The sequence below is a fragment of the Plectrocnemia conspersa genome, unplaced genomic scaffold (genome assembly GCF_051122295.1).
Source record: "Plectrocnemia conspersa isolate PC_06_02 unplaced genomic scaffold, ASM5112229v1 ptg000010l, whole genome shotgun sequence".
NCBI classification, from domain to species: Eukaryota; Metazoa; Arthropoda; class Insecta; order Trichoptera; family Polycentropodidae; genus Plectrocnemia; species Plectrocnemia conspersa.
This window is the reverse complement of record NW_028277174.1, coordinates 19,055,440-19,076,869: the sequence shown is the minus strand read 5'-3', so window position 1 is coordinate 19,076,869 and position 21,430 is coordinate 19,055,440. Positions and strand designations below refer to the sequence as shown.

Genomic DNA, 21,430 nt, shown 5'->3' with positions numbered 1-21,430 from the left:
CACTAATGCATTGGATTGGTTTAGAAACTAATGAGAATTTTATTAGATTATATTACATATTGCGACAAATTATTATGGGCGAGATCGTTATTCTCTGAGCGGTGGTAGAAAAGCTGGCGCAGAGATGATGTCCATAAAAGATCCTCAGAGTTCTGCTTGGTGTAGAAGCGACAATATAACAAAGGTTAATCCCTCTCTGCTGCGGTGTTCGTATGGTAGAGTCCCTCTTAGGATGTGAGCATCTATAACCGTATGTTGTCCGTTGGCGAGCCGAATCTGCTAGTGTCTTGGAGTACCTCGCTGGTCCTCATTGAAGCCCAGCTTTATGTATTCAGGCCTGCAACGCTTGGTGATCAATCACAATCATGCAGCTATCATCCAGCCAATCGTTGCATTCGCTTCTTTGAACAACGAAATATGTATACCCCTTTAGAAAATGACATTTGCTTGATGGATATCTCCGAATTGTCGAATTGTGCAACGGGAATGTTGTGGCCTTACGGTGCTTTTTGTCTTTCGGTGATATATTGTTTCTTGTGACCGTTTCGTAACAAAAAAAATATTCATTTAATACACCGGAGAATCCTTGCGTGCTATTTATGGGAACCCTTAATTCTAGTCGTAACGAGGGCCTTAGTGTGATCCCCCTACTATCTAGTTTATCTTTATTGATGAATGATTATTTTTGGTCACAGATTTTAACGTGAGTTTCAAGAATAGGTTCCCTCACAAATGCATATTTTGAGTTGAATTTGCTTCCATTTCTATAAAAAGGACATCATCGTCAAATCTTTGCTGGTCTGCTACATCCAGGACTATTCTTGATATCGTAGTTTCCTGTTTGAATTTTTTTAAACCATCTTTGACATTTACGGATATAAAATAAATTACCTACTCCTTAACAAATGTTTTTAGTGACCGTAGTTGCTGAATTTTTTTCTGCCATGTTAAGGCCCAATTTTTTTTTAAATAACCGAATGTGGAATCTAGATATGCACCAACACATATATAACAAAATACGTGTTTAGAATGCCCAAAATATGACTGACTTTTAAAACTTAAATCTAAAGAAAACGACATTTATTTCGGGATTACCCAAAATGTATATTTATAATATTATTATATAAACAATAACTATAATGCAACAAGATTTAAGCCACAAATGTATATAAATATAACGACTTATAACACATGTTACGTTATACTGTAATAAAGCGGTTTTCTTCGTTTTTACAATAAGGTTATTTTTTTATGAAATTAAAAACCAACTAAGATTTCTAACAGTTTTTAATTATTTTACAGTGTAAATGGAAACCGTTGCTTGATAATTGTTTTTACATAAAACTAAATTTAAAATTCTAGCAGTGTAATATTTTTAATTATTAAAATCATAGCAAAAGCTGTGCGATTTTAATGATAATAAAGCAGTCAAATTTTGTTTCCCTTAATCTCAGAATTCCGTGATTAATTAATTACGAAATTCCAAAAACAAAAAATTACGCTTGTATTGCGGTTTTTTTTTAATTATTTTTTTTAATGAAAGACGAGGCATATTTTATAATATTTTTAACACACACCATTATTAATTTTTTAACATAAACCTCATTATGATTTGAGTTTGGAAACGATTTTCTAGCTTGCAAGTTTTGGAATAACATTTTATGAGAATCGATATTTTTTAATTCTGTTCGCCTTTTACTCATTATAAAATCATACACGTCACTTTTGCATGTTAAAGACGTTATTGTTATCAACAGCATAAAGTTGGTAGCAGTTTTTCTTTCGTACGAAAAAAAATTTTTTAGCACACACTACAATCATAACTTTACTGTTACTAATGCCTTTGTTAAACTTTGCATTGTCACGCTGATCCTAGAGTAAACGGCGTAATTCTTCAGTTATACTAGTTTTGTTTCTTTACTTTCCGAATTTCCCTTCTATACATATATGTTTGTATATAAATCACATCAAAGATACTTATGTTTTTATATATGAATCTCATTCTTATATCATGATATCCCAGTGCTGTTATCAAACAATGAGTTACAAAAGCACGTAGTGCAATAAACTGTGGAAAGTTTATTGCTCTCTCGATAGTAATTTTCCATAAAGGCGATGTCTAGTTTACCATGTCTAACCGATAACTCTTACTTTTTATACATCTCTTCGTTCGATTTCTTTGTTACGAAATTTATTATTTATCGTTACTTTGTAACCGATCCAAGTGTCCGTGTGCCAAGTCTACGATGGGATACCTAGCGAATTATCGTATGACTAGACATCCATATGTTGTCTACAATTTCGCCGGTCGAGCTTCGTTTCGTCGTCGAGAAATTGAACAAGGTCGTTGGCTCAATTTAAAATTAGAACTCTTTTAACATTTCGGCGACGAGCAGCTTCAGCTAATGGTGTCGTAGGACTGCTTGGTCTAGGTCGTCCCCTCAAATATCAAGGGCAAACTGAAATATCATCGACCCGAGTCCGAGACTATTACTCTTCGGCGACATACGAAAGATTTGTATAATTCTTAGGGTGCAGTCACCTTTGTTGGCAAAATATTTATAACAGTAGCATACTAAGGCAGGGCTATATATATAATATAATACAGGGCTATATATATAAAATACAGGTACTAATATGTATCATATAAACATATAAGTAACTCAATTAAAAAAAATATATTTCTTTAGATTTTGTGAATATTATAAATATTATAAGTCGGTGACTTTCGATGAAGCTCACAGATGCTACTAATATGTTGTTATTTTGCGTGTCGATGTATCATATGGTAATGAAGGTTTCAAATAAACTCACAGATTCTTCTCAGCGTATAGGTTAAAATTATATCGAGGAAAGTCTTAGGACTTATATCTTAAAGTTACTCCAACATCTAGAAACCTAGAAGTTGATATTCATAAACTTGATTGACACGCCATAAAATAAATGTTATCCCTACGTTATGTTATCAAAGTGAATTGAAAGCAAGGAGACGTAATTCCAGTCTTACCATCCAAAATAACTGTGCAGCGTTTATTGCTGTCAATAAGTTAGTTGCTGAGCTAGTGACCTCCAAAATTTTCATATATATAACAATCGTGTACATTTTTAGGGTTTTAAACCCTTTGGGGTGTGACTTCACAGCCAGTAAGACGCAGGCGGAAACTAGTGATAAATTTGTTAGATTAAATTATATATTGCGACAGACGAGTGGTGGTGGAGAAACTGGCGGATGGATGATGTCGATGGATGAAGCGACAATATATCGGAGGTTGCTCCCTCTCTGCTGCGGTGCTCGTATGGTGGAGTACCTCTCAGGAGTGAGAGTGTCCATGACGGTATGTTGTCCGCGGGCGCTCGGGCGTCTGCTAGTGTCTTGGAGTGCTTCACTGGTCCTCATTAGAGTCCAGCTTTGTGTATTCAGGCCTGCAACGCTTGGTGATCAATCACAATCATGCATCGATCATCCAGCCAATCGTTGCACTCGCTTCTTTGAACAACGAATTATTTTTAGACATTTGCTTGATGGACATCTCTGAGTTGAGTTGAGTAACGTGAATGTTGTGGCCTTACGGTGCTTTTTGTCTTCGGTGATATATTGTTTCCCGTGAACATTTCGTAACAAAGAAACATTCATTCAATTCACTGGAGAATCCTTGCGTGTTATTTATGGGAAACCCTTTTTTTCTAGTCGTAACGAGAGCCTATTAATTTTTGGTCACAGTCATTAACGCGAGTTTCAAGAACAAGATCCCCACAAACTTTGTGTGGTCCCACTATTGTCTAGTTTATATTGATGAATGATTATTTTCGGTAATAGATTTTTAAGCAAATTTCTAGAATATGATCCCCCACACATTTATTTTTTTCTTTTAAGAGTTGTGTTTAATTTGAGTTTTTGGAAAGAATATCGCAATTATATTATATCTTGAACAGCAGACGATATTCCAAGAAGATAATCCATAAATAGTCTAATTAGTTAATCATGAAGGGACGGCAATTGCGTTTAATGTGATTGTTAATATTTGAATAGACCTTAACGGGCTGACCGTACGTACTAATAAAATTTTCAAAGGTTCCGGTATACTTCGTTTTATATAGCTACTGATAAAATATATTGATAATCTATCTTTTAAAATACATACACACACATTACATAAATTAAACCTAATGTGTATATAGGCAAAGCGACGTGCGTAAAGACGTTACATAAGCCTAGGTAAATGTGAACAACGTGACCCAATTCTTCGAAAAGGGCAAAGAAGGGTCTTTTAAGGGTTTGCAGAATATTTCACATTTCCCACTTTATTTGCAGGTGGCCACTAAAGCACGAAGGTCCGATTCCCGATTCGCTTTTCTCTCTATATACATTTCTTTTGATTTTATATTTTCACCCGAGGTATTCATCCGAAGTTTATGAGAATCGGAAAACAAGAAAATACATTAATTCTACCCGAAAGCGTGAGTCACTTTCTCGCTAAGATTAAATTGTTCCCGGAACTTTGTCAGCTAAGCTTCTATCTAATTTAACTGGACCCGAATCGTGAATAATATGTTTTTACATGCGTATAATAGAATATATATTTAGTAATGTATTGGTGTGATTAGATTTAGTTGTATCTATATTTTTTACGGCCAATGAATTAATTGCTACAAATACTATGTGCTGTTTTAAAATATTTTATATTTTTTTATATTTATCCTTTGGACGATTTTATTATTAAACTTAAGACCAGCCTTATAAATTAAAAAGCCACTACAACAAGTAATGCATAGCAGATACATTTAATTATAATTGAAAAATCTTTGACAAAGTTTGCTATGGGTTTTTAGTAAGAATATTTTCAGACGCTGGTTTCTCAGATGATCTAACTCGATTATTCTATAGCTATTTAAGCGATCGTAAACAATTCATAGCTTGTGGCGGCTGATTGCCGAAAGAATATTTCACCTCTTTCAGGAGCTCCCCATGACTCGTTAATGTCAGCTACAAATTCCAGTTTTATTTTGTATGCCATTGAATTAAGCTTTCTATGGATATGATATTTCGGCAACTGTCTGCCTTTTTACTGTCGGAAAATGCCATATTAATGTCAATTATCATAGCTCATTCACATATTATTGTGCGATTTCAATGGAAACGTTGTCCACAGTAACTTCCACAAAAGATCTCGGAATCACATTTGAGATAAAGTAGAGATTCTGTCTACATATAAACGACGTCTGCGAAAAAACTTCCAAGATAGGAACGCGATGATCCACTTTGATGATCCGTCGTTTAATCGTGTATTATTATATCGAAATCTATAATTTGGAATCCCCGAATAACCAAATACTCCCTTTTAACCGAAAAAGTTTATTTAAATTTCTTAAAAACAATAAGATTCAATGAGTTCTCGCGGAAAGTTGTATGTCTAAGAATTTCATCAAACTATTGAATGTAACATTTTTTTGTAATATTTTAATTATTTTTATTTTTATTGAATCTTCTGTTGTAACATGACAGGCGTAAGCGTTACAACGGGCAAATCTGTACAAACTGAGTAATTCAATCAGACATAATACCTACAAGTTAGTATTAACCATTAGACTGAAAGTTTGGGAATCGGTTATATCTATATTATTAATTATAAATGAATATGTGCTATACAATTTATAACCAATATATGTCACTGCAGTTGGTGCCGGCTTTTTTTAATAATAGTGCATTTTTTATAAATAATAATTCGAGAGCTGCTGCCGGGGCTCGAACCCGCAACCTCAAAGTTATTAGTCTGAGACGTTACGGACTACACTGTTCCGTCCTATATAAAGATATATATACATATATACAAATTTCATTCCTAAATAAAAAGTATATCAAACCAAACCCCTAACTGATAATAATTCTCAATTCTTTTTTAATTCCCTTGAAAGCTATCCGGAAAAACAGTGTCATATTAAAATTGTTATTGCTATACACCTCTCACATAAATTATCGTATCAAATATCTTTACGCGCGTTCACTTCAAGGGTCATAAACTACAAAAAAGTGTTTGTTCCGTAAAAAAATTACGGAACCGTCATTGCCTTAATTTCGTTGATTGCCACTTGAAGCACACGCCCTGTGATATCATCAACGTTTTTCAGGATTCTGATGGAATCCGTTTACAGCCGTCAATTAAATTTCATTATAGGACATGCAAGGGTGGTAGGGTCAACATTTGCCCCCTCGCGTAATAAACGACGTCGTTATACGGCACAAGAGCCACAAATCGGTTGCCACTTACACCATCGACCTTTTTTGATTATGTTGGGTTAGGTTAGGCAGCAATCCGAACAACAAACTCGTTTGTATAACTAATCGCCAACTTAATCTTAATTTTAAAGTACGCATAAACTGTGGCGATTTATTAGCGAGTAAGACTAGAGCGTGAAGATAACCAGTAGCGGTTTTTGTCTGAAATTTTCGAACTGCAGTAACAGTAAATAATTTGGAAATTATTATACTGTACAATATAAAATAGAGATGACATATTCGACTTATTTTTTATATAATTAACGATATCCTTTTTTAAATTTGCTAAATATTTAATAAATTCAGGCGGAAGTGTTAAATTAAAAAGGATTTTTTATTAAAATATAGTGGTATTAATAATTATTAAATCATAGTAATGATAATTCATCGTTTGCTCTTTTTTGCTACAAAATGCTTATGAAAATATTTAATTTATTATATTCATTTAATAATTATTAAAAGTATATACTTTTAATATAATTAAATCGTACACGCTTATTTTACTTGTGATTACATATACATTGTTAAGTTGAAATTATATAAAAGAACAGGTGCTTAAAGATGGTTAAATAAATATTGTATTTTATGGTTTTCTGATCCTAAGGGGGTGTGACTTCGAAGGCAAAAATACGCAGTTGGAAGCTGCCAATAATCGTCCGTCGCACATATTTAAATATTGCAATAAAAAGTCTTACTAGATTCCACATTGAGTCTCATAGGTCACGAGGTCAATCACTCCTAGGGTTCACAACCCCTATAATGATAATAATTTATTAGTTAAAATTACATATATTGCGAGTTACTATGATAGGCGAGATCCTTTTCTCCGAGCGGTGGTGGAGAAGCTGGCGGATGGATGATGTCAATGGAAGATCCTCAGTGGTCTTGAGGTTGTGACAGCTACAGGTTAGTGGAGGTCAGTTCCTTTCTGCTGCAGTAATAGTCTGGTGGAATCCCGCTGTGCCTTAGAGTCGTGTCTGAGCGTATCTGCCCTCGGACCGTGTCTGACCTCTCATCATTGGAAACCAGCCTTAATTAATAATGGTTGCAAAGCTGCAGCGACCATCCAGCCAATTGTTGCACTCGTTTCTCGGAACAACGAAACATGTATACGCCTCTAGAAAGTGACATTAGCTTGATGGACATTTTTCTGAGTTTGAATTTAGGCCATAGTGTGCTTTTTGTGTTCCGGTGATATATTGATCCCCATATCCCATGACTGTTTCGCAACAAATAAATATTCTTTTGTAGGTTTTTATTAACTACTAAATGGTACAAATTTGCGTTATAAATTGACAATAATTTGTATTTACGTGACAGCGATTTATCTTAAATATTGGCCGTAGTTCTGAAGAGAAGTTCACGGATAGTGCTGGATGACCATATCAGCTGTTCGGCTCGCGTTTCAATAGGGTCGTCTTGGCTTGCCTTCTGCTATGGTGGATGCGCAGGGGTTCTGCGACAGGACGAAGTTCCAGGCAGACGTTTCGGAAGTCTTCGCTGGCGTAGGGTGAACATAGGGTGCCGATGGCGAGAGTGATGTTGTATGGAAACTCCAACCCCTTATATAGTGGACTTCCGTCAATATTATTGTGCAATATCGTCCTGCTTTCCACGGTTTTTGGTCCTCACGCAAGTTATGTTATATTTTCTCACAATATCGTCTCCCTTGCAAGGTGCAATATTCTTCAATCTGGATTTTATTATAATATAATCCGTGACGTATTAAAAGTAAGATGTCGTTTCCCTTTTCGCGTGGGATTGTCGGTTTCAGACTAGTTTGTTTACTTTTAATCCAGGAAGACGTAAAATGTTATTGCTTTGTACGCAAACTCCCCTAATTCTTGGTCGCGCTTGCTTAGCAGATCCGTGTGTGGGCGAGGGGTCGATTAGATATGGGAAACTGTTTCATCGCCTTGTCTCAAGAATATTTTAATTATAACGACTTAAAATAGCAGTTATTATTTTTTTGTATTGCTATTTCAGAAAGCTCCCCTATTTCTTTGTCGCGCTTGATTAGTACATCCGCGCATTGGCTAGGGGTTGATTAGATATGGATAACTGTTTTATTCTTCGCTTCCATATCAAAATATGACCGTCAATCTGTGGTCCCCACACTTTCAATGCATTGGAGAATAATTGCGTATTATTTATGTGAAACCCTTTTTTTGTAGACATTTACGTTCTATTGTCTAATTCATCCATATTATCATCCTTGGTTACGGCAATTTACTTCGCGAGTTTCGTATGCGTTTTGGTCAACAACAAACACTTCATTCTTATTTTTGGACTGTAAGACGGGGGGCGATTGCCCCTTTTCTTTGTGTTGAAATTATTAATTAGCATAATTATTTTAATATGGGAATCTTCTATGGGAAGCATTCCGTCACATAACTTCAGTCATCTGACCGATAAATATTGATTTTGCACGAGTCGCCGCAAATCTATAACAATAGAAAAAAATTGATATATAACTAATAATGCACATTCGAGCTTATTTACATTTACATTGTGCTTAAATTAAAATTTTATTCTTATATAATATATTAGTAAATGAGTAAAATAATTAGTTCATAGTCTCTGTAAATAAACCATATTTATACATAAGATCTCAATTTTTAAATATTAGGAAATCCCGGAATAAATATCGTTTTTTTTAATTCAAGTTTTAACAGTTAGTCTTACTTTGGCCGTTGATACCTGAATACGTATTTTGTGTTGCTGCACGTTCCATCATTTGATGTCAAAATAAGGAACTTAGCTATGGTTTTATCATATTCAGTTTATTCTCCAGAACTTGATCCTTCTGATTACCATTTATTTTCTTCGATGCAAGACTTTCTAAGCAAAAAAATCAAAATTAACAAATCTGAATATTTTGCATCAAAGCCTCCAACATTTTATGCTAATGGAATTGAAAAATTGACCGAAATGTGGAATTAAATTATATTTTAATTCAATAAAATAAAATAAAAATATGCAATTTTCAATTTTATTTCAATGATTATTATGACAGATAGTTCATGTTGAATTAATTTGAAGCTAATTTTTGGGTTCTGTATCCTTGGATTTTAAAATTAGAAAAAGTTTTTATATGAATGTTTTATTTCGTCGCACGATTTATGTGATATAACGAAATTCATGGACACGATAACTGCCATAGTTTTAATCATATTGACCTAAAACTAATTCTAAAAATATCTCAGATAAGCTCGTAAGCCCGCTTGATCCGTCATCTTGTTTCAAAATGACTGTATTTCTGTTAAAATGTCCTAGAGAAGAGTCCTAATATTTTTATGACTTTCAGAAAATTTCAGACCGAATCAAGTACACAGTAAATTAGTGACATATATTTTATTAATTCTGATTTATTATCATAGTCTTTAAAAAATAAACGAACGACTCGATTTTTTAATTATTTATTGGTTGCACTACTCTCTGGAAGTTGGCCAAGGTTGGCCAAGGACGGAGAATATAGTGGGTTACTTCGGTCGAGTTCGGCTCTGACCGCTTTAAAATCTCTCGGAAGTTGTGCGAAGTTACCGAGAACGGGAGGTAAAGTGCGGGTAATTTAGTCGACTTGGCCAGCTTCGAGCGCTTCCGAACATTGTCGGCAAAAGTACCGAAGTCAAAGAGACCGAAGTCGGAGCTGCTCTTTCGGGCGCGAGCGGAGAGATACTTCCTCTTTCGCTCTCTCGCGTGTTAAGTGACGAGAGTGAGAGAGATAATGATATAGTGTTTCACAAACTGAGACAGAACGAGTGACTAGAACGCGTAGGTGTCCTATGGTCAACACGCATGTCGAGCGCTACATCGTGGTCACGTGTTCAAGTTATAATACCACATGCTTATCGGGGACTTCAACAGACTCTTACTGATATCTTTGAATATTTTAGGGCACCAAAATAGATTAATTATATTTTTGATAGTATATTCTTCTAACAGATATCGTTATTATATTTTTTTTCATATAAAATTAAATAATTAGTGGTATTTGATTTTGTTAAAAAAAGTCGTTTCGAATATCCTTATGTATTTTCCTAGATCGGTTTATAGAAATGTCACACCATAACGAATTATTATTTAGAATCGATGGCGACAAATTCTAGGATAGTCACAGATGTGGTGTTCGTATTCTGAAGTATCATTTTTATGCCTTAAAGATTTTGCGTAAATTGAATATTTACGACCGAAAAGTTTTCACTAATATTGCATTGGTGAGTATCCACACAAACTTTTATAATTATCAGTAGCGTAATTTTAATAATATGACAATTTAAAAATTACGATTATTTGGCACATTTTTCGATCGCGCGCAAATATGCCGGCTGTACGTGACAGAAGCCGCCGTTTATACGTCTTTCACGGCTGCCGTTCGGACGGCATATGAAATTTGCGACAGTGTGGTCGCTTACTCAAAGTCGTAGGTCTCGGCCGACTTCAGTTGTAACTTTGGTTCGGACAACTTCCAGAGAGTGTAGTGCAGGCATATCACAATTCCTATCGAATCATAGGATTTGTATTTAAATAATAATTACTTATTAGGATCGCCCAGACAGGATATAAATTAAAAAGACGCGATATAAATTGAAAATTGGATTTTAAACCAGAACTATCAGGTATTAGTAACTTTATTTAACATAATTTTATCATGCTGGTATTTGTATAGTAAGTTATAATCTGATTTAAAATATTTTTTTAGTACGTGTATATAATAAAATTATATAACACATATAAATAAAAAATATATATAATTTATAATATACAATAAGTTATAATAATATAATTAGCGTATAATTTTATATACAAATTAAATATTTTAATCTTTGTAGTTAAATTTAATTAACCATTGTATTTGCTAGTAAAAAATATAATACAGAAAGTTATTTTGTAAAAAAAAATACTAAGAATATTTTTGTGGCGGTTTTAATATTTTGCTACTTTTTTTAGTCTATATTTAAAAAAACATATTTATCAAGTTGAGATGAAAACTTAACTTTAAATGAGTTCAAAATATATGCACTATTTCTTATTATACAAAACTAGTATTAAAATGCGGTTTTTAAATATTTCGTCAAAGCAAAAATGCTTAAAAACTCTTTATATTTTAATTATTAACTCTTTAATTATTCCCATGATATTTAAAAAGAGACAACATTACATCTTAATCGTGCTAATTTATTTATATAGATCTTTTAAAATAAACTCCTTTCATAAACTCATCGTTTATCTGTCATTAAGGAATTTAGTGAGGTATTATTAATGACGAAAACGTTGCAGAGCTCTAATTTCGTTCATGAATGAAACTAATGAAACAATATTTATAAATGGCTGCTTTGCAATTTGCACATAATATAAAGGTTCTTTTATATTTGAATTTATAATACAAAAAGAAATTGTATGTGCGCAAAGAGTTTTTGTACCGCATACTAAATATGACGTATTTTTATATTCCCCAGAGTGGTTGTGTTAATTTTCCATTTTAATTACTTTACGTAACGCGAAGCAGTATAGTAGCTATGAAGCTTTATAAAACAGTATCCACACAAGAACTATAAAAAATGAAAAAATGGCTCTAGTAAGTAAGACATATTATATATTTAATAAAAGAGACTGGACCTTTCCTGTGCCAATGTTATCACTTTGTCACCGTATACTACCGTATAATAAAGGCGAATAAGATGGAGTAAAAAAAATGTGCTGAAGAGGCGTATAAAAAACTAACTTTTTCTTAACGTAACATATTAAACCATAAGTATCATATTAATATAATAAAGTTGAATTTACCATCAATATATTTAATCCATATTTTTTTTACGCACTATTTAGTTAATTTTATACTATTTTACTCCTAATATATAATTGATTTTCTTACTCGTATATATGAACAGCTGCAAATATAAATGTCTCTAATTTTTTTAATGGTTTAATGGTGAATAAACAATATAAAACCATGTATAAACTATTTCTATTCTGGAAACAGATAATCTTATATGTGTTCTATGTCTCGTTATTAACGTATTATAGCATTTTCAATCCTTGTGCGAGAAGTCACTATTTTATGTAATGAAAAAATATTTGTGCGGAAATGGGGTTTATATCGGGTATTTCATAATCTGGGTTAACGACTGTGAACTGAAGCGAATGGACAGTACACGTTGTAAAACTACTTTTCTGGTACATCGTGTATTTAACACTAGTATCGACCTATATAGACTTTATTCATTGGTACAATAAAATTGATTTCTTATATTTAAAAACCATTAAACCATCCCAAATTTTCAGACACCGTTTCTGAGCAATTCTTAAAAGCAGAGCCTTTCAAGTTGTGCGTTTCAGCGATTTTCAGCGCCAACTTGTATTTGCTAAATAACGATTTACTATTATATAACTATAAATAAACAACTGGAACTCACTGAAAAAACAATGTTTTGTAATTTAAATAATAATAATATTTATAATTTAATAAATAAATATAAACAGCCACGAATATAAATACCTCTTACGTTTTGAGAAATATGATATAAACAGTAAAGAAGTTGAATTAAAAAAGTGCTATCGTTTTTCAATCCCATGAAAATTAATGGGGTCTATAATTCTAACATATACTATACATAAATAATCTTTAATTATGTGCTTATTTGAGTTTTTCGCTGAACCAACTCAAATAATATTTTATGGCGATGGACTTTGATATGATTTTTTTTATGTATATGCTATATAGGTTATTAAACGAGCTCTATTTAATGAAAGCAAAAATAAGGATAAGATATATTTTAAATTGCTACTATTTCGAAATTATATTTTACTCGATGCTGTAACAATTCAAAGTTTTCAAAGTTCATTTGACTACAGATTTCTCCAGTGTCATAGTATATGTAGTTAGATATTGAGTTCAAGACTTTACGTCGCCGAGATGTCTATGTACATAATAACGACCGATTGTATAAAGTAGAATCGTACGTGTCGATTGTGGTACTTCAATCAGCTAAAGGGTCGGTAAGGACGAGTGCCACTCGTCAGTTACGGTATTGATTTGCATTTGCACCATATTCTCACGAACGCTCCCTCGTCGTTGGGGGAAATTGCTCGTCTAGGTTTTAGTTGCTCTAATTAAGTGCGACAAAGTGTAAAACCGATCACACGGGTGAACGAACAACCTATTTAAAATAAGGCTACCCACATACTAGGGTGGTCGTTTCTTAGCCTGTGATAACTTTTTTACCGCTCGTTTTCAATCTAACTGCTATATCGTTTACATAGATTCAGGTCCAACATTCAATTAATGGTTAGAAGATTTCATGGTAGTGGATTAAAATTATAATTTTATCACCTATATTTAGGATTACCGGTTCATAATTATATGTACATACATAATATGTATTTTAATATATATATATCGAATCGGAGCAGACGTACATATGTATTACACATGTCTGCTCCGATTTGAGAACTTAAAAACAGGGTCATTCAAATCAAATTTTAGTGTACAGCTAAACTCATTTTAAAAGTCCGAACGTATTGTAAATCAGGGTGTAATTGTGAAAGGTCAAAGTTTGCACGTCTTTTAATTCGACGAATATAAAATAGAACGGCGCCTAAAGTATTATGCTTTTTATTCTCACACTACTTGCTATTACATAATATGAAATTAGTTTCCATTTAAATACACAAACGAAAATGTACGTCATTTCAACTGGAACGAAAATCTACACCATTTATCAATTCAATGCATTCGATTAGGATTCAATGCATACAAATCAGAAGACAAAGGGTCGTTGCAGTATATAAATATGTATACTCTATGCTGTATTTTTGTACTTATCTATATAAGAGATGAAACGTAGTATTTTTTTATTAGATTGCTCTTATTGTAATGTACACATATATCCGCTCAGTCACTTCCTTATTTTTTATATTTGGTCTTTAGTATTAATCATTGAAGAAACTAAGCACTTTGTTCTTAAATACGGTTATATAAAGTCAGATATGATTTGATTCTGATTTGCAAAGTATGTCTCGCTGCTCCTCTAAAATATATTTTTGAACTTGATTCTCAAGACGTCATCATTTCCTGATTTTTGGAAATGCACAATATTCACCGCTATTCATAGAAAATGTGCATAAAGAACTATAGATAAGTCGCAATTGTGTCAGCTTCTGCTGAATTGTTCGAAATAATTATCCACAGATTCGTCTTCAATCACTTTCGGCGAGTTTTGTTGGACCAACAGCATTCAATTAGACGTCGTATATATATATAATAGATTTTGAGAAGGCCTTCGACAAGGTTTGTCATGGGTTCTTATTAAAAAAGTGATTTAACTCAGTTATTCTCAAGTTATTTGAGCGACAGTATGTAACATATGTATGAGAGATACGATTCTCTAAATTCTCGCAGAAAGTTGTATATCGATAATCATTTTTAAACTACTGAACGGCGCTGTAGACAATTAAACTTTTCATGAGGAGAGTCACGATCGCGTCCTCTTTTGTTGCCGTTAGAGCCAGGACTCGCCTATGATTGTTGCCATTCGGCTCCTCAATACGCAGACATTGCACATTAATCTATTTATTGTCCGCTATGAGGAGTTGGTCCGATTCGTAATTAATGTTTTTTTCTTTCCTAATGTATTATTTTTTATTTTATTTCTATTATATTTTTTTGTGTACTAAAACAATACTGTATATATCTATTTTTATTATTAACATGTTTCCTCAGGATGGTCATAATTTAATATAAATAATTATGTATAAATAGTTTATTAATTTTAGCTATCAGTTAATTAATACTTTGACCTCATTAGAGTTCGGTAAAAACATGTATTGTAGCCAAATGATTTTAATCTCTCATCTACGAAGTGTAGTATGATGATATTTAGTCGTACTTGCAAACCATTTTTATATTTAAAACTTGCAATTTATTAAACTATTCTAATAGTATTAAAATAGTGCATTGTGATAATAAAACTATAATAAAATAGTTCATTGTGATAAAAAAATGCCATAAATATATTATATTAAAAAATTGTATCCTAATTTCGATTTTATTATATTTTTTAATAAGATCGAATATATGTTTTACTTAATTAATCTAAAAAAATGTTATTAATCGCTATAAAAAATAAATATTATTTTATAAATTTCAACTTTTTTATTTCTATATACTTTCCATTTTCTGGCGTAACCTGAATCTGTCGAAATGCTGACATTTTAACTTTTGTCTCGAACCTAAGATGCATCTCAATATTTTTCATTAGAATCTTCAGATTATATATTTTCTATTGATTAAAATATTAAGGCTCTTAGCCATTTTAGCATCCTTTGTATTCGTGTGGAATGATTATATCCTCGCCGATTGTATGTTTTACCATCTAAAATATCTGGATTTGAATTCCATACATTCCATACAAAAAGATCGAAATTAGTGATTTTTATATCATTATAGTTCCAATCGATCATCACAGATTAGGTTTACCTAGATTTTTCTAATCTTGCGGAGGAATAATTAAAATAAAATCGAGTTTACCCCGTTTTAACACATTGGGCTAACGCCATTGAAATTCAAAGTTGCCCCCATTACGCTGTCTTATATTTTAGAACTCCAGTATTGTTGATTTTATACAAGTACTAGCTTTATTACATGGCTTCGTCTAGAATAGATTTATATTAATTCTTTTTTTATTATATTTATCCTGTAATTAAAAATGTAAGATAATATTTTGGTATATACGATATTTTTCGTCTCTTATCTTCACGTATTGCAGTAGCACATAATCGGTATATAACCAGCACGTCCCTATGTAGCTCAACTTTCAACTTAAAAGTTAAAAGCAGCCAGAGTGCCATGTGCAAATGTCACGGCGCTACTGTTTACTGTTTGGGAGAGGCTTTTGTTAGAGACAGACATCTATTTTCTGTTTTATAGAATTGATGACTTATATAAAATATATAAGTATGACTTCATCTGTAACCATATTTTCAAGTTGTAAACTATCATCAATGTAATTTTTTTAATCAATTACCTGAAAGCTATTGAAAACCAAATTAATCATCATGATTAGATACTATGTTACCTATATAACTATTATTTATGTAAGTATTCTTTAATATTTTAGTCGGTAATTTTTAAATTTTAAAAACACTGTTATTGCTCAAGTCTTGTATATTAAAACAACCCATGTAGTTTTTTCCCTTCGCTTACGGATGTACTCTTGCATCATTTACAGCCTTTTTTTGCTACGCGAAATTTATTTTGTTATTTTTGTTATTTATTACAACAATAGCCACAATAATTATTTTTAATTTTTAATTACCGAAATTTCAGAAAATACTCATATTTCCGAGTTAATATTGTGCAGCTGTGGACTTTTTCTATAGCTGCTATTTTTTATGTTTAATTTTAAGTCTGTTTAAAATAATTTTCAATAGTATTATTTTTTGAGCATATCCAAATAATTAAATGAAAGATACTGATGAAAAAATTTAAAACATTTATTATTTTATAAATTAGAATAAATAGCCTTGATATTTTTTTATTGTTTTTTTTATAATGTAATTACATGTGTACCTGTATTCATTATTCTAATTGTTTTTTTTAATTATTCATAACTTGGAATGTTCGAATAGTTTAACTAGCGGATATTTGGGAATCCTAGTCATGATGTTCCAGTTTTAATGATATTGGTTTTTTTTTTTTGAAAAATGTAAATTTTACCTTGATACTGTGTTTAAATGTTCTGAATTTTTAATTTTTATTTATTTAAAATGATATTTTATGTTTATTCACAAAAATAAGTTTTTTCTTGAAAATAATTTTCTACTGATTTTTGCGTAAAGAGATAAAAAAATCAATTGGGCGACTTTAGTTGATTTCCGCGTTCAAAGGGTTAAGAATTACACTTTCTGAATGTTTTCCAGATTTATGTAAATAAACTAGATGGAAAATATATCAGTCAAGTTTAGCGTTAAAAAATATTTAAATAATCTTATATTTTTTTAGATTTTCGTCTGAACTTGTCGTTTTGTTATTATTTTTAGAATGCCTTTATAAGGAAGGAAAGTTGCTTGTAAATATATTAAACGTACTCTTAAAAAGAGTCGAAACGTTCGTATATTGCCATGAAACTCATGAAAGTACAAGTCAAATATGTATTATATTTACATTGCATATTTGATTTCAAATTTAAATATGTATTTCATTTGAAAGCTCACAGACAACGCTTTGATGTCAATTGAGAACGGAGTAGTAAATATAATAAAATGCAGTTGGTGTTTTCTGAGAACTTGAAGTATATTTTTAAACTCCTGTGACAAAATAGTAATTATTGCTATTATTATTACATGAGGGAGTACGGTTCGTATCTGTATTTTTATTCTAATGCCTTTTTGCTAGAAGCGTTGAGATACAATTCGGGCTAGCGTCTACTCAGTGAAGCATTTTTTAAAGTTGTTAAGGGGCGGTGTCGACAATCCATCAATGCTCGGCAAGTTTCAGTGCATTAGAGAGTCGAGATCGCAACCCTATTCTTACTAATCCAGGATATCAATGCTTGAGAACACTTATCTTTTACGAGCCATCAGCCACAGAGCGATTCACTAGAAAAAATATGTGGGATTGTGCTTATTTATTTTATGTGTGTATCATAATTGTTTTTTTATTTTATTTTTTCAATGATTAATGATGTAATTCTTGTTTGTATAATGGACATCATGACGCATTTAAAAAACCTGTCAAGTCATGACAAAAAAAAATATAAAAAATACTGTGTGTCATACTTCATTTCAATTGTCGTATTAGTGTAACTTTTCATTAAGTTCTATAGTCAAAATAGGATAGAGCAGTCTAAATTACTTCACCAAGCTACTATTTCTTTGTATATTAAAATAAATAAAACTCGTTCTTTTTTCACCAGGTCCTGACGCTGGGAACGCCGGCTCCGCAGTATCCTGCGCAGACGGCCCGCCTTCACCGCTTCACCATCCTTCACCACTCGCCATACAAGGCGGCGTGGGACTGGATTATCCTCATCCTGGTCATGTACACGGCCATCGTCACGCCTTACGTAGCAGCCTTCCAGCTAAACGAACCAGACATGGACAGACGAAAGACCAAAAAGTTCGGAGAAGATCCTATTGTAGTCGTTGATATGATAGGTGAGTCAGTGATATGTGCTATCTATTGACGCCCTTATCTATCAATAACTAGTCTTCCTGTTAACTCTTTGTGCTTGGGTCGCGGGTAAACAAATACAAAAAATGTATATGAAACGATTTTTACGGTTTGATCCAATGATGAACAAAGTTCTCACTGTATTAACTCTTTTCAATCGTTTCGTTTATTTGTTGTATCATGTATGTATACTTATACGTTGTACGTATATGTATATACGCATGATATAACCTAGGTATTAAACGATAAGACTAATGATATATATTTCCTAAATATTTGGTTTTTAGAGTGGCTTTAGAATGTGCGTTTTGGTTTGTAAGTTGATACGAATGGGTGTATGCCGTTTCGCCTAGTTAGATCAGTCTGAAGGTTATGATAAGATGGAAGTATAGCATTTTTAATAGATTCTACAGAAAAACAGTTATAAATCAATTATTAATAAAAAAAAATTTACATGCATAAGTATCTGTCAAAAAAATATTATAAATTAGTGCAACAAATACCAATGTCCAGATTAGTTTTCTTACTAGCTCTCTTTCCAGAGACTTTTGAAGTCGACAAGTATTTCAATTCTTTCTGTGAGTTGAATTGAAGTATATATTTTATTAGTGTTGCTCTATTTTATGTTAACTGCTCTATTAAGAAAAAAATAAAGAAAATATTAAATAGAATTGTTCAAAGATTGGACACACGTAATGTATTTCTAAAAAATAATTAATTTACATCTAGTACACAATGAACGCGATTCAGTGACTTGCTTTTAATACAAGCCAATTCTTTATACAATTATTGGTTTGAAAATCTTTAAGTTAAATGGCTAAAATTTCAATGTACTCAGATCAACTTAAATTAATTAAATCTTTATAGTTTCATATAGTTCTTACATTGTGGTTTATTTTTTATCTAAGAAATACTATTTACTAGATTGTGGTATTTTCTGATAATTAGTTTTGTTTATTATCATCATATAGATTTTTGTATGTTTCGATGAAAAAATGTAAATCAAGCAAAAATCATATATTACTGATTGTTTTAATTGAGAAAATTATGCAATGAGCTGGATAAGTGAAATCTAAAAATATAAAAAAGACACATGTAGCTGCACACTATCGTGTTAAGATACATCTCCTTTTCTGTTCACTAATTATGAAGCAGTGTCGAACTTTGTTAATTATTCACTAACAACTTTCAGCTGCAATGGTTTAATTGGATTTCGAAACCTCATTATTATGAGAAAGCTCTTTACATGCCACCAAACATGAAGCTATCTTTTTGTAAAATTCTGTTTTGAAATTGCCTAATAAGATTATTTTTTCATATTGTTGTATAATAGTAATTTAACTTATAAGTTGAATAATCATAATTTTATCTTGCACTGAACTAAACATATCTTTAAGTTAGCATCATCAACCTTTAAATATTTATAGTTTCATCATATAATGAATTTCTGAGCACCGTTAGGTTTTGCTGAACTTTAGAAACATCATGAACTTAAAATGTCAAATTTTATAAGATAATACTATTTTTGTATATATTAATTTAAGTGATTGACAATTTACAACAAATCTTATTTAAATATACACTCGAGTCTCTTTTTATGCTTACTATTTTTATACGGTTTATATTTCAAGAAGCATTTTTTTTAATAACTATTTTGGACCGTTTTGACATGTAAAACACACAGAAATTTGAGAGAATTTTTTTCTATTTTGGAATGTTTAAATCATGTTGTATTTGCTATCTCTCAAATAAGACCACAAACTTTAAGTACTTGCAAATGTGTTGCAGTCAATGAAACCAATTAAACATCGACATTATCAGCTGAAATAATTTCTACACATGAAATTAGTGGGGAAGATTTTGATACATTTACTCAAAGTGATGTCGAGTAATTACCAGAGGATAATATTTTGAATGACAATGATATTATTGTTATCAAAGTCAAGGAACTAGAAAACGAAAATTAATGTGAAGAAAATGAAACCATTTCATTGAAAAATATGATAATTCTAACCGAACCTTTAAGGATCAACGCGAGCTTCAGAATTGTATATCTGTATATCACGAATTGTACAAAAATAGCAAAGCCATCGCAAAATTTAATCACTGATTATTTGTCAAAGTGGAAAAATCAACATGCGAAGTTCGTGCGAATTTTATATGTGAAGAACCATTATCTGATGCGCTGACTATCTCTTCTAGCGATAGAGGTTATAGCAACGATAATTCTATAGAAAAAATGAACTTTTTTTATAAAAATACGAATAAACATTTTCAAAAGGATGTTTTTAAATTATTTATTTTTCTGAAATATAATACACTTTTTTATGCGATTTTCGGTATATTTTAACTCATTGATTTAGTTTTATGCGGTTTTAGAACGCATGCAACGCATCTTTTATTTTTATACGTGAGTCAGAACTTTTTTACGCGCTTTATTTTACGCGTTTTTCTGTAAAACGTATTTACCGCATAAAAAGAAACCTAAGTGTATTATTAAATCCAATAAAATTCCACGCGATTCATTAATAATAAAAACTGCAAATTATTTTTTTCTTGTATATCAATTTAAAATCACTAAATAGTCAGTAATTGACGACATGTTTTATAATGAACATACCATTTTTTTGCTTTACAGTTTAAAAATTGATGTATTACAACATATACATTATTGATATTTAATGTTTTAAACGTGTGATATATAATATTTAAAAATAATAAGACAGCAAATATGTTAAAATTCCACTGTTATGTCGCGTTTTTCATCACAGTCTAAAAAAAGTATAATCAATTTTAAAATGAGTTATATTATAATATAATATACTTATAATAAAAAAAATCGATACCAATATTTTTCTTCGTCGATGATATTCTCGTTACAATCTGATGAAAAGTGATTTAAATCAGTGGTAAATTTACAATATTAAAATAAAAATCAGCTTTACCATCGTCTTAGATATATTATTTACATCTTCATCAAAAAT

At 31.4% G+C, this 21,430-nt stretch overlaps 1 protein-coding gene across 6 annotated transcripts in view; it reads left to right on the top strand.

Annotated features, from left to right (window-relative positions):
* The window catches only part of sei (potassium voltage-gated channel seizure), a 131,151-nt gene that overhangs the window by 72,692 nt on the left and 37,029 nt on the right, over positions 1 to 21,430 (top strand). For all 6 annotated transcript variants that reach the window (XM_088194002.1, XM_088194001.1, XM_088194000.1 and 3 more), the window contains one exon: positions 18,190 to 18,430. In XM_088194002.1, the coding sequence (XP_088050128.1) occupies positions 18,190 to 18,430 (241 nt within the window). The remainder of the gene's footprint in view (positions 1 to 18,189; positions 18,431 to 21,430) is intronic.